At 36.5% G+C, this 13236-nt stretch overlaps 1 protein-coding gene across 2 annotated transcripts in view; it reads left to right on the top strand.

Moving 5' to 3' along the window:
- Window positions 1-13236, top strand: part of Serinc (serine incorporator TMS1) — a 50897-nt gene that overhangs the window by 16236 nt on the left and 21425 nt on the right. For both annotated transcript variants that reach the window (XM_083130078.1, XM_083130077.1), the window contains exons 5-6: window positions 2276-2360; window positions 3475-3658. In XM_083130078.1, coding sequence (XP_082986204.1) covers window positions 2276-2360; window positions 3475-3658 — 269 coding nt within the window. The remainder of the gene's footprint in view (window positions 1-2275; window positions 2361-3474; window positions 3659-13236) is intronic.

Here is a 13236-nt window from a genome sequence, read left to right as displayed (position 1 = left end):
AATGCCATATCACAGAAAAAAAGTAGAGGTATTTAAATATGGGCAGTGATATGATCTAAATGCATTTTTCATGCATTCTAAATTACGAAATAATGCTAATTTAGCTTGAAATTGTGGTCTATTTTGTGAACTTCTTCACATTTTATTTATTAAAAAAAAACAGAAAATACTGTGAAAATTCAACATTTCATGTGTTTTAGGCTTCAAAAAAAATGTACCATATTTACATAGTGTGTGCAAGTTTTCCAATTTTTTTACAAGCAAGAAAAGAAAAAAAACAGGTGCATGTTACCATGGAATAATTTTGACAGCTACATGAAACTACATGTAGATGATGTTTCCAATGTTTTTTCACCTTATATCTGATTTTTTTGCATCATCAAACAAAGCAGCAGGGCTTTAGTAGAGCTCGAGTGTGCACCTATCATCACACCATAGCAATGACATCTGTATTCTTTGCATGAGGAACCTTTTGCATTACCAAGCAAACTGATATGGTTTTGGTGGAAATAGAGTGTGTATATACCGTCTCACAGGGGCTTAACGTCAGTATTTGTGGTTCAAGAAATGGGAAATATTGTCATCAAAAATTATTTCCCAAACAGGCATAGGCCATGTGATTTACAAATTAAAATACTAGTTTAAAAGCACAATGAAGGTATAATTTGTAGGTGTATTTGGCAGTAAGTGTACAAAAGAAAAGTGAAAATTAATAAATAACACCGATCTAAAAGGGATGAGGAGACAGGTGAGTAGAGAAGGTTGCATAATTTTATTTAGAACTACTTCATTTGTATTCATCTCCAGATGTTATTAGAATGATTAAATCATGAAGACTTAGGTGGGCAGGCCATGTTGTACAAATGGGAGAGGAAAGAAGAGTTTACAGAATTCTTGTGGGGACACCTGTAGGATGGCCAAGATGAAGATTGAGGGATAACGTTGAGATGGACATAAAGGAAATCGGTAAGGATGGAAAATATTGGATTGATCTTGCCCAGGAAAGGAACAGGTGAAAGACTTGTATTGCTGCAGCCATAAAACTTTGGGTTTGAGAAGACTAGGCAGTTAGTTAGTTAGTTAAATGAAGAGCTCGGGAGTTAGTTAAATGAAGAACTCGGGTGTAAAAGGTGGTGACATTTTGGTCATTTCTGAGTTCATTGAGAAAAAAATGTTATTAGAAGTTAAACTGTAGATAAATTATTTTCCTGTAGTTTACGGTTATTACAAGCATAAGAAAACAGTTTTTCGTTGTGACGTTTCAGAACACACGCTCCCTTAATCAGACATTTATTTTTAGCAGATTTAATTTCAAAATTGTTTTTAGGTCACCAAGAAGTTTGCAATGTACATTTAATGAATTCAAAGTGAGAAAAACTCTATGTGGAAACCACAGGAATATATAATATAAGTTGTTCATGTTCAAAGGATTATGTAGAACAAACCAAGGAAAATGGCAATAAGATGACATGAACATGATTTCTACATTATAAAGCTAAACCCAAGAACAGGTTTGTCAGCTCACATCATCGAAGAGAAGCATTTGAATAAAATGAATAAAAAGAGAAGGGTTTTAAAAAGATTGACGGGAAACATAGAGTTGAATGTCTTGGAAGCTTCGTTCATTGCAGAAGAACACTGGAATAAATTAAATAATGAAAATGGTAACATAGATCCAGTGTGGAGTTTTCTTTTTCACAACTGGAGTAAGCCAATCAGCCAATCAACTTTAAAATTTAATATAACAGAAAACATCAAGAGACTTTGTGAAAACAATGATGACTTTGAATTACCTGATGATATTTGGGATTCATAATTTTAAATAAAAAATAATGTGATCATTTTTTTTATCTGAAATAAAAATAAAGCAGACTGCTTCTTTTCACAGTTAAGTTGCTATTACAACAATGTAACATTGACAACATCCATTATATAAGGGATTATTTTTGTTTAAAAAATTGCTAACCATTGTTATAACTGTATCTTTAGTCAAAATGAAAATAAATGTCTGATGAAGGGAGCGTGTGTTCTCCTGAAACGTCACAACGAAAAACTGTTTTCTTATGCTTGTAATAACCGTAAACTACAGGAAAATAATATTACTTGATGGAACCATGTATGTGTAAGGTAAGGTGTTTGTGTGTCGGTGAGAGAGAGAGAACAATTTCAATTACTAATGGGGTTGCTACTAAGTTCAGCAAAGAATGTGAGCAAGGCAGTTTTACAATAACTATGTGTTTTTCTGCTTTTTAACTTTTCCTCCCCTTCTTTATAGGTATGTTGCTCTTTTAGTTTCAACATTTGCGCAGTATGCAGTAGCCATCACTGGAGTTGCACTTCTGTATGTGTACTACACTTTGGTAAGTCTTGCCTCTGCAACTTTTAATATGAATTTTTCCTCTTACACTTCGTAGCATCTATCTGTTTTTACTGTTTCACAAAACCTAATTTGACCCTGCACACCTTTTTCACTTGCCTTTGACAAACATGATGATAAAACATAATTAAAATAACTGTGAAGTTTCCTCAGTTTTACCTCTACCCCTTGCACAGTTGTGGATTCTTTTTGGTCTTTAACTCACCTGGAAACAATTTCCAGTATTTCAATAGCAACAATGTACATATTGTTCTGTTATTTTTACTATGTAATACCTTTAGGTTTAGAGGTATGCTAATGATAAAATTAAACAGAACCAAAATATCGTGTGTAGTTTTCAAGAAATAGTGCATTGTTTGCTGCCACAGGTTGGGGCAAATTTAAAAAATTAGGCCTTTGCCCCCACTCCCCTCCCCTCTCCCAGACCCTTAATGTTGCACATTGCTTAAAGTGTTGTGTTTTATTCATTATAACACATATAAATTAAAGTTTTCAAAAAGAAAAGCAGTGGTTTAGGAGAATGGTATTATTGCCATAATATTATGAGGCGCAACAAAGGACTTTTTCAATCTGTGCTTGTTATAATAGTAGTAATGGATATATTGTTTTGTATTTCGAGTATGCCATACATTCAATGGCATACTAATGAACGAAAAGACATAACTGAGTATCATGTGTAGTTTTCAAGATATGATGTGTTAATTACTGCCACATGGAAGTGATTTTGATCAAAACCAACTGTCCTGAATGCTAAAAATTGGGGTGTTTTAGTTCGAAACTGGTGGTTCGTTATAGTGTGTATTTGGGTAAAATCAGTAATGAAAAATGTAAAAACATTATTATAAAAAATTCTTCAAGTTCCTAAATTGATCTCCAAAAATAAAAATTGAGTATTACCATTCTGGGTCTGATAGACCTGCTCTGTTATTGAATGCAGCAGTTTAATGTTAAAATCAGTGTCTGATCTAATTATCACTTGTCTGTTACAAATAATATTTGCTGTATAAAAATTCTATGTTGACAAAGTTGTATGTTAAATGTTACACGTAGAAATAATTAGAACACTGGATTCATAATGTATGTACTCTCACTTGCAGCCAGATGACTGTGCTCTACATAAGTTCTACATATCCTTCAACTTGATTCTTTGCGTGATCATAAGTGCAGTCTCCATCCTGCCCCAAGTGCAGGAGGCTCAGCCTAATTCTGGTCTGCTTCAGTCAGCTGTTGTCAGTCTGTATGCCATTTACCTTACCTGGTCTGCTCTGAACAACTCTCCCAGTAAGTATTTACATAATATTTTTATATTGAATAAAAACAGGTTCCTGTGAATTTCATTTTTAATTTCTTTCTGCAGAGTGTTTTTTGTTTGCCTATCAGTTCAACCGGAGCCATGGTAGTCTGATCAGTAGGGTGCCTGACTGTCACGTGGAAGGCCTGGGTTCGATTCCCACCTTGTCCCCACATAAAGCAAACCTCAAATAAATGGGTTGGAGGGGCTATAAAGGTAGTCAGAGCATGGTGCTCATCACATCATCTCCAAATCGCCCAAGATCTAAGAATGATTGGACCCTGCCTCACATCCCCCTACATATAAGGGGTTCAGAGCACAAGTGACATAACTTCACTTTCCGTTGAAATGAGGTTACATGTATAACTTAGAACTGTGAAGTATCAACATTTCAGTGCTAGAAGTAAGTATCTTCTAAGTTGCAAATTCTTGCTCATAGAAGCACCACTATGTTTGTGCTCCAACATCTAAACATAGTACTAAGTTTTCTAAATGTGCTTTTTTCTCAAAACTGTCTTCAATGGAGTTACGCTACTTGTGTTCTGAACCCCTCATATGTCTCATGGCATGGTGCAAAGTGCATGGGGAACTTTACCTTTACCCTATCAGTTCAACATCAATGGAATTAGCAACTTCTGGTTGCCATAAAACTCCATAGTCTGCTCTTACATATGAATGAATGATGATTTGGGAGCATAACAAAAGAGTTTCTATGTATTCAACTACAAACAATACTTATATACTGTCCCTAAAGATGTCTTAAAACTTGTGCTTTACCTGTGCAGTGATAGAAGTTTTTTTAATGGTTACCTGCACATTGAGACTAATAAGATGTACAGAACTGTTGGACATCATTTTATAAGGCTGTGCTAGAGTAGAGAGAGGAAATATTGCATTCATGATATCAAAAAATGCAGATTGTGGCCAGAAATTGATTGACTGATGTGCCAAACACATTTTTTTAATGGATAGAAATTCATGAAATTACTTAAATTTAGTGTTTCTCATGAATTTCACCACTTTTTAGAATATGCAGTGAAAGATGCCACAGAAATAGGAAATTTACAGCTATGAGATCTCCTTTGATTCCATATAACTGGAAAGGAAGTGAATTCTTTTTGCTGGGGTCTAGAGTTGTCCCACACCATATTACCCTGCTGGTGATTCTTAAGGACATGGGGGAAAGATTATGCACCTCCTTCCCTGGAAGTTGAGCCATGGTAGCTCAGTTGTTAAGGCATCTGGCTACCATGTGAGAGACCTGGGTTCGATCCACAGCAGGGAAGAACCAGGATTTTTCCACATGTTCACGTGGCTCCGGCACCCACCCAGAATCGTATAAAGTGGATACCTGGAGGAAACTCTGGGAGGTAAAAGCAGCCAGGGGCATGGTGCTGATCACATCACCCCCACCTTCTGCCGTGATCAAGAAAGTGTGGAGCACACTCTCTATATGCCTTAATGGCATGGTGCAAAACACAGGGAGCACTTTTTTTTACCCTGCAGGTTGGCCTATTTTTGTTCTGTAATTCTGTGCAGGAACATACGTAGCGTAAATGGATGGTGGTGCTGTGGCAGCTTTTCTAGAGATATGAGGAATTTCTGTCTGTCCAGGTGATTGATTTGCCAAGGTATATTGACCTGATTTGTAATTTTTATCGTCAGTTTTTGTAAGATGATTTTGTTTCTGTGTATGCACTCTAATTTAATACATTGTATCTAAAGACATTCATTTTGTGGGTACGCGGAGAGAGGTAATCTATTCAGATCAGTTCATTATTCATTTTTCCGCTCGGTTCTTTGATTGTGAATGCGTATTTTTTTATTATTATTATAGTGATTAATTTCATCACCTATCTGTAGTTTCATCAGGCGCATACTGAATACTGTAAGGTAATGTTCTTTTTGGGGGTGGAAGAGTTGTGTAGTGAATCACAAATAACTTGTATATCTTGGTGTAGATATATTCTATAAATAGAAGCTTATGATTTTACATTCAAGCAGCCCTAAATTCTTTACTCACATGCAACATTGTCAATCTCCCAGTCAGAAGAAGTGCTGATTAAACTCTTTAATTTTGTTAAATGCAACTAAATTGTACTAGGATATATTATTATTATTATTATTATGTAATTATTTTGTTATTAATTTATTATTAATATTTTCGGAGACTATAGTTCTAAGTTCAATTTATGCATCTATTTTGGAGTTGTTAACTTACTTTCCTGTAGTTAAACAATATTGGGAATTTCCCTCATTAAATTAATTACAATTGTTTAACTTATGCTCGGTACTGGGCAACATTCCCAGGAGCAGAGCTCTAAGCTGCCGAGCGCATCCCCAGGTTGCGGATAGGAGAACGGCCTACAGATATGTAGGCTAGCTGCGACAAATAAGCAGTTGCGGACAAAGAGCGTCAGTGTCAACAGGATGTGGAGAGAGTTATTTCTGGCAGGATAACTCTCATTTAAAAACCACAAAAATCCAGCGATGACACTGAGACATGGCGAGTAAGTGCCGCCATTAAATAAGCACTGCCTCTGCTGCCTTGCAGGTAAGAGAGGGATCTCTAAAGGCTAAGGGAAGGAAAACCCTGACAGAAAACCAAGGGGTAGGAAGAGCCCTTAGGCATGGTGAAGCCAGTCTTCCTAGGGGTAGGAACCTCGAATACAAATCCCTGGTCCTCCAGGTTGGGGGTTGGGCGTAAGGCCAGCACCCTTACCCCGTAAAACAACCTCCCGCTACGAACTCTCAGACAAGCAAAGCCGGACGGATCTATAAGAGACGACCCACGCAATGTAAAAGGCTAAGGAATGTGGATTTTAATGTGGCAACCTGGAATGTCTGTACCATGCTCCAACCAGGCAAAATGAATGAAATTGCAGATGAATTAATAAAATATAACATGCAAATAACAGCATTACAAGAGATAAGATGGAATGGGGATGGATGGATCAAAAAGAAAGAATTCTCTCTTATGTATAGTGGGCATCCAACAATTAAAGGAAGGAATGGCACAGGTTTTTTAGTTACTGGAAATGCGAGGAAATGTATACTCGGATTTGAACCAATAAATGACCGAATATGTAAATGAAGAATAAAAGGGAAATTCAACAATATGACCTTTATATGTATATATGCACCAACTGAAGACACAAACAAAGAAGATATTGAACATTTCTATAGTGAACTGTCAGATGTATGTGACAGAGTACCAAAACATGATGCATTAATTCTACTGGGGGATTTTAATGCAAGAATAGGTAATGAATCCAGCAGCAGTGGAGTATCAGGCAGATTTTCCCTACACAAAGAAACAAGTGACAATGGAGAAAGGCAGATACAACTAGCACAATTTATTTATTTATTTATTTATTTATTTAATTGAAACACAACAGGCGCATGCCCAATTACAGTGTTCAATATGGGATGACACCATTACATAAACAAGAACATAACTAAGAAAATTAACAAGAAATATGAATGACGCAATATACATTTTACATTTAAAAACAATTGTGAGAAGAAATTAATTATTAGATTATAGAAGCAAAGCGAACACAGAGACAATACAATAATAAATGAAGCTAAACTGTTGGATATAACCTTACAAGCTGAGTGAAAACCAAAATTAAATGAACAAAACAAAACAAAACATACAGAAATTCAGCGATTAGATCTTATGTTACAATTACATTTAAATAGGTCTACGCTTGGATTATTCTTAGAAACTGAATTAAATAACTTGCACATTCTCCTCATGGGTTCAGCTTCGGTCATTTTGGTTCTTCCAAGGGGGATTTGAAAGAGATCAGTTCTGGGCCTTAACATACAGTTTGGCACATAAAAATTTAAATTCGACAACAGATTAAAAGAATCTATTTTACCATTGATAAGCTTGGAGAGAAAAGTTATTTGACTTGTTTGCCTCCTTTCGTCGAGTGACGGAATATTAAAGATTTCGCGTAATATGTTGCTAGGAGTGAGTTTTGGATATGTACCATCAAGTTTAAATAGTAGATATCTGAGAAATTTATTTTGAAGCTTTTCTAATTTTTCGATATCTTTCTTGAATTGCGAGTTCCAAACAAGAGAAGCATATTCGAGTTTAGATCTGACGAGCGTATAATATAGCAAGAGAAATGTTTCCTTTTTTCTAAATTGATGACCCATTCTCATTATAAATCCCAAATTTCTGTGAGCTTCGCTTAAAATGCGGGCAATATGTGATTGGAATGTTAACTTTTAGTCAAAAGTGACCCCTAGGTCGGTAACTATATTCTCACTTTGTACTAACACATTAGAAATAGTGTATGAATGTTGAATAGGGTGTCTGTTGTGGGTGAATGATACAAGTTTACATTTCTTTAGGTTTAGGCTGACTTTATTAATTTCACACCACTGAAGCAAGTTATTCAGCTCTTCATGTAATATTGTACAGTCATCAGCGTTTTCGATATTTTTGTATATTTTAACATCATCAGCAAAGATTAATGTCTCACATTTTGTGAGTAGTTCTGGCAAATCGTTTATAAAAATTAAATATAACAAGGGACCTAGGTTCGACCCCTGTGGGACTCCCGAACTGGCCACGTATTCGGTTGATCTGCAGCCTTGATACACGACATATTGTCGGCGGTTCTGCAGATAGGAAGAAAGAAGGGTAATAAGTGGAGGAGAAAGGCTATTGTTGGCAAATTTCTGTATTAATATATCGTGGTGAACTGTATCAAATGCCTTTGAAAAGTCTGTATATAAAACGTCAACTTGCCCTTTATTAGCTATACTGGGTGCAATGTAGCTTGTCAGTTCGACAAGATTGGTTACGGTTGAGCGTTTTTGGACAAATCCGTGCTGTTTGGGGGAAAGAATGGGTTTAATATGAAAATATATATGTTTGTATATTATCTGCTTGAAGAGTTTTGCTGGTACTGACAATTTTGCAATAGGCCTATAGTTACATATGTCAGCCTTATCAGCGGCTTTGGGAATCGGACAGATTTCTGTTGTTTTCCATATTGCTGGAAATCTCGAAGTTCTGACAGCCAAATTGAAAAGGGTGTGAAGAGGGTACTTAAGAATTTCCGAACATCCTTTAATTACATAAGGGGGGATTGAATCAGGGCCGGCGGATTTTTTAGGTTTCAGTTTTTTAATGGCTTCCTCAATTTCATTTAGTGATATTTCAGAGATATTTAAGATACTAGGAAGTGAGTTCATGCTTACATTAGGATGCGGATCTTTGTAGATAGATGGTTCTTTGGAATATACGGATTCAAAATACTTTGCAAAGAGATCTTGGATATTTTCATTATCGTCAATGGTTTTATCATTATACTTAGTTGGCTGCACGGGTGGATTTTTTCTTTGATTTTTAATGAAGGACCAAAACTGGTTAGTATCGTGAGCAAGATTGATTTCTGAAGTTTCAATATAGTTTTGGTAAGCTTTACTGATCTCCCATTTTAATTTCGTTCTTAAAGTTTTATACTTAATTTCGTGATGTGTTACATTTCCCATTCTTTGTTTCCATTTTTTGTGGTGACGTGATTTTGCTTTCAGATTTTTAATAATTTCCCGCGTGAACCAACATGGGTAAGATTTTTTTACAGAGGAGCAAGAGCGTGGAACACATTCATTAAAAATGCTTTCGATTATTTCATAAAATTTATCAACGGCAATATCTACGTCTTCGCATTCTTTTATTTGGTCCCAGTCAGCTAATTCGAGTTTCCGATACAAATTAATGAAATCTGCTTTCTTGAAATTATATCGTTGGATGTTTGGATTTAAAGCTCTTTGTTTAGGCATGGTTTGTGTTAAAGTTATTCCTAGAGCCGGATGGTGTTTATCTTCGCTTACCAGAGGCTCTTGGCGAAATATTTTAGTATTTTCAATATTTGTTAAGACTAGGTCGAGAGTTCTACTATTGGCGTTCTGGATGGAATTTTTGCTTTTGAGGTCGTTGAAATCAAGGAAATATTTCAGTTCGCGACATTGTGCGCCTAACGTGAGCAACTCCGTGTTGGAATTTTTAATTTCAGGGATGTTGAAATCACCGGCAATGACCAACGGGCTACCCAGAGGGTAATGTGCAGTTATATGACTAAAGAAGTTCTCGTATACGTCCACGGGAGATGCAGGTTGAATATACACTACACACATGTAACAATCGCGACCAGATTCTGTTTTAAACTTTGTAATTAAACTGCCAATGCTTTGTTCGTGTAAAAGAGCATCGACCATTACAGGATTAAATTTTCTCTTTATGGCGATGAGGACACCGCCACCTAGTGTTTTGCCAGTTTCTAACGTGTTGCGATCTGACCTGAACACGCTATATCTATCGTCGAGTAGTTCGGAATCTGAAACTGAAGAATTTAGCCACGTTTCTGTGCACAAGACCACGTCGTAATTGTTACTCAATACACTTAAAAAGAACTGTTTGGTTTTTGATCGAACTCCTCTCAGATTCTGATAAATTATGTTCATGCTAATTATGTTTTTTTCATTGTCGCACAGAGTTTTGGAAAGGTCAGTTCTAGCAAGATTGATTGACGTCTCCACAAGAGCAGGGACACGAACAGGTGAAATAAACTTCTTACCTGACAAGTTGCGCTGGGCGTGGCTACCTTGACGTCCTCAAAGAGCTCGGAGACCGCTACCTCTTGCCCACTTGCTCCCCCTTCCATCCTGCATTCCTAGATTTCCTGGACGAACGAGGGGTGAGGGTTCTTGACCTCCGCTTTCACTTTGCTCCAGGCGGGGACCAACACTTTGGGCATCAGAAGGGTTGCCAGGGTCAGCTTGCAGATCGCGCAGGGAATATCTTATGTTGTCGACCACAAGATGGCGATAACTAATGTACGCACGGTGACCAGCGTTCCGGGCTCGGTGCATATGCTCGAGTAATCCTTGGCGTTCTTTGCGAGTGGAATAACAGAAGTCTTGGTCCAGAAATATCTTCGTTCCCTTCAGTTTGTTGCGGCATCCAATAACTTTTTCTTTTTCCTTGTATCGCAAAAAGCGACAGACGATGGGACGAGGACCTCGGTTACTGTTTGTGTTGATCCGATGCGCTCTCTGGATGGAATCCTCTTGCAGATCGATGTTTAATTTGTCCTTAATTATTGTTCGCACTTTCGTCTCCGTCTGGCTCCAGTCTTCTCCCGAGTCCCCTTCTTCAACACCGTATAACACCAAGTTATCGCGTCGGCTTCTGTCTTCTTGGTCGTCCAGTCTTTGTTCCAGCCAGTTATTTTGTTGAGACAGTTCCTCCACACGTTTCGTAAGGGAGCCAACATCTCTCTGCAGAACGTCCACTCTAGTGACGAGGGTTTTGAGTGAGGTGCCGAATTGCCGAACTTCGGAAACTAAGGAGTCGTTCGAAGCCTTGAGTTCTTGCAGCATTGCTTTGATCTCTCCCATTCCCTCACTGGGCCCAGGATTTTGTTCCACACCACCTATCACTAGTAGCACTAAAATCACTAAACCATATGCACAATAACATTGCTTCGATTCAGAGCTACATTCCGCAGGCACCTGACATTTCAGGCCTGATTTCACCACGAACATTCCAATCCGGCAACGCCAGGTCTCGGTCGAAATCCCCATTGTTTACCACGAGCTTAGAACGGAGCGGCTAGAAAACACGTCCTTCCTCTTCAACTTCCTGAAGCAATTACAAAACCTTGATATCAGTAGCACCAGATTTAAGCATAAAAAAATCCACTAAGGGACTTGGAAAATACCCGGTGAACAACGATGTAATCAAATTGATCATGTACTGATCAATAAGAGGAGAGCTACATTAATAATTGATGTCAAAACATATATAGGACCTAGTTGTGATACGGATCACTATCTTGTTAGAACTAAAATAAGACAAAGAATTAGCATGGTTAATGATGGAATATACAAGAAAACTAAGAAATGGAACATAGAAAAATTAAAAAAATCTTCTATACAAAATACATACAGACAAGAAATACAAACAAAACTCAATGAAGCAGGAGAAGATGATGATGTAGAAGTCGAGTGGGATAATTTAAGAAACATCATAGATAGTACTGCTAATCAGGTTTTAGGAACCAAAGCATATGAAAAAAATGAAGATTGGTATGATGAAGAATGTAAAAAGGCTGTTAAAGCAAAAAATGAAGCTAGAAATAGTTGTCTTAATAGAACTACAAGATCAAATAGAGAAAAATATGAAAATCTGAAAAAGCGTGCTAAGAAAATGTGTAGAGAAAAGAAACGCCAAGCAGTAAAAACACAAATAGAAATGTTACAAGAACTAAACACCAAAAAAGAATATAGAAAATTCTATCGAACCCAGAAAGTTATAACACAACAGTATAAACCAAGAACTAGAAACTTAAAATCCAAAGATGGTCAAATCCTAACTGAACAAGCAGAAATAATGAATAGATGGAAAGAACACTTCCAGGGAGTTCAGCACAACCAGGATTTAGAAGTGCCCTACTGGAATACGATGAATCAGCAGGATAATGAAAACATATTAGTTGATGCACCAACATACAAAGAAGTGGAGACAGTAATTAAAAACTTTAAGAAAATGAAAGCACCAGGAAATGACAATATGAACAGTGAACTTATACAAGCAGCTGGAAAAGAAATGTATCGTAGAATACATAAACTTATAATTAATATATGGAATCGAGAGCAAATGCCAAATGATTGGAACATAGCACTAGTGTGCCCTATACTTAAAAAAGGAGATAAAACAGTCTGTGAAAATTATAGAGGCATATCACTACTAAATAACCTATATAAAATACTTGCAGCAATAACTAACTGATTATGCCCAAGATATTATAGGAGAGTATCAAAGTGGATTTAGGAATAACAGAAGTACTACAGATAACATCCTGATGATGCATTTGATATTCGAGAAATGCTATGAATATGATATAGATTTGCATGTTTTGTTTATTGATTTCAAACAAGCCTTCGACTCAATATATAGACCAACAATATTACAAAGGTTACAAGAAATTGGAATACCAAATAAATTAGTAAGATTAATCCGAATGACAATTCAAAACACTAGAGCCTCAGTTAAAATTGAAAATGCAAGATCGGACTTTTTCGATGTCATGACAGGAGTCTGCCAAGGAGATCCTCTTTCAGCAACATTATTTAATTTAGTTTTGGACTCGGTGATTAAAAAATTAGATGTGAGAGGAGACATCAGTACTAGACTAAAACAAGTCACAGCATATGCTGACGATGTAGCTATTGTAGCAAGAACTAAGAAAGCTCTTTCAGAAACGTTTATAAGTCTAGTAGAGGAAGCTGCAAGAGTAGGACTCCAAGTCAATGAAAAGAAAACTAAATACATGAATATTAATAGAACAAACATGAATAATAACAGATCAATATTAATAAATAATTACTCTTTTGAATGTGTTAGTAACTTTACATACCTTGGATCTACACTTAATACAATAAAATAGAATCTGAAATAGACGAAAGAATAAAGAAAGGTAATAAGGCCTATTATGCAAATGTATCCCTGCTAAAATCGAAACTTCTGAAACGAAAT

This window comes from Lepisma saccharinum, chromosome 10, assembly GCF_977018435.1.
Source record: "Lepisma saccharinum chromosome 10, izLepSacc3.1, whole genome shotgun sequence".
Taxonomy (NCBI): Eukaryota; Metazoa; Arthropoda; class Insecta; order Zygentoma; family Lepismatidae; genus Lepisma; species Lepisma saccharinum.
The sequence above is the reverse complement of the archived record's forward strand: the minus strand, read 5'-3'. Positions and strand labels throughout refer to the sequence as shown.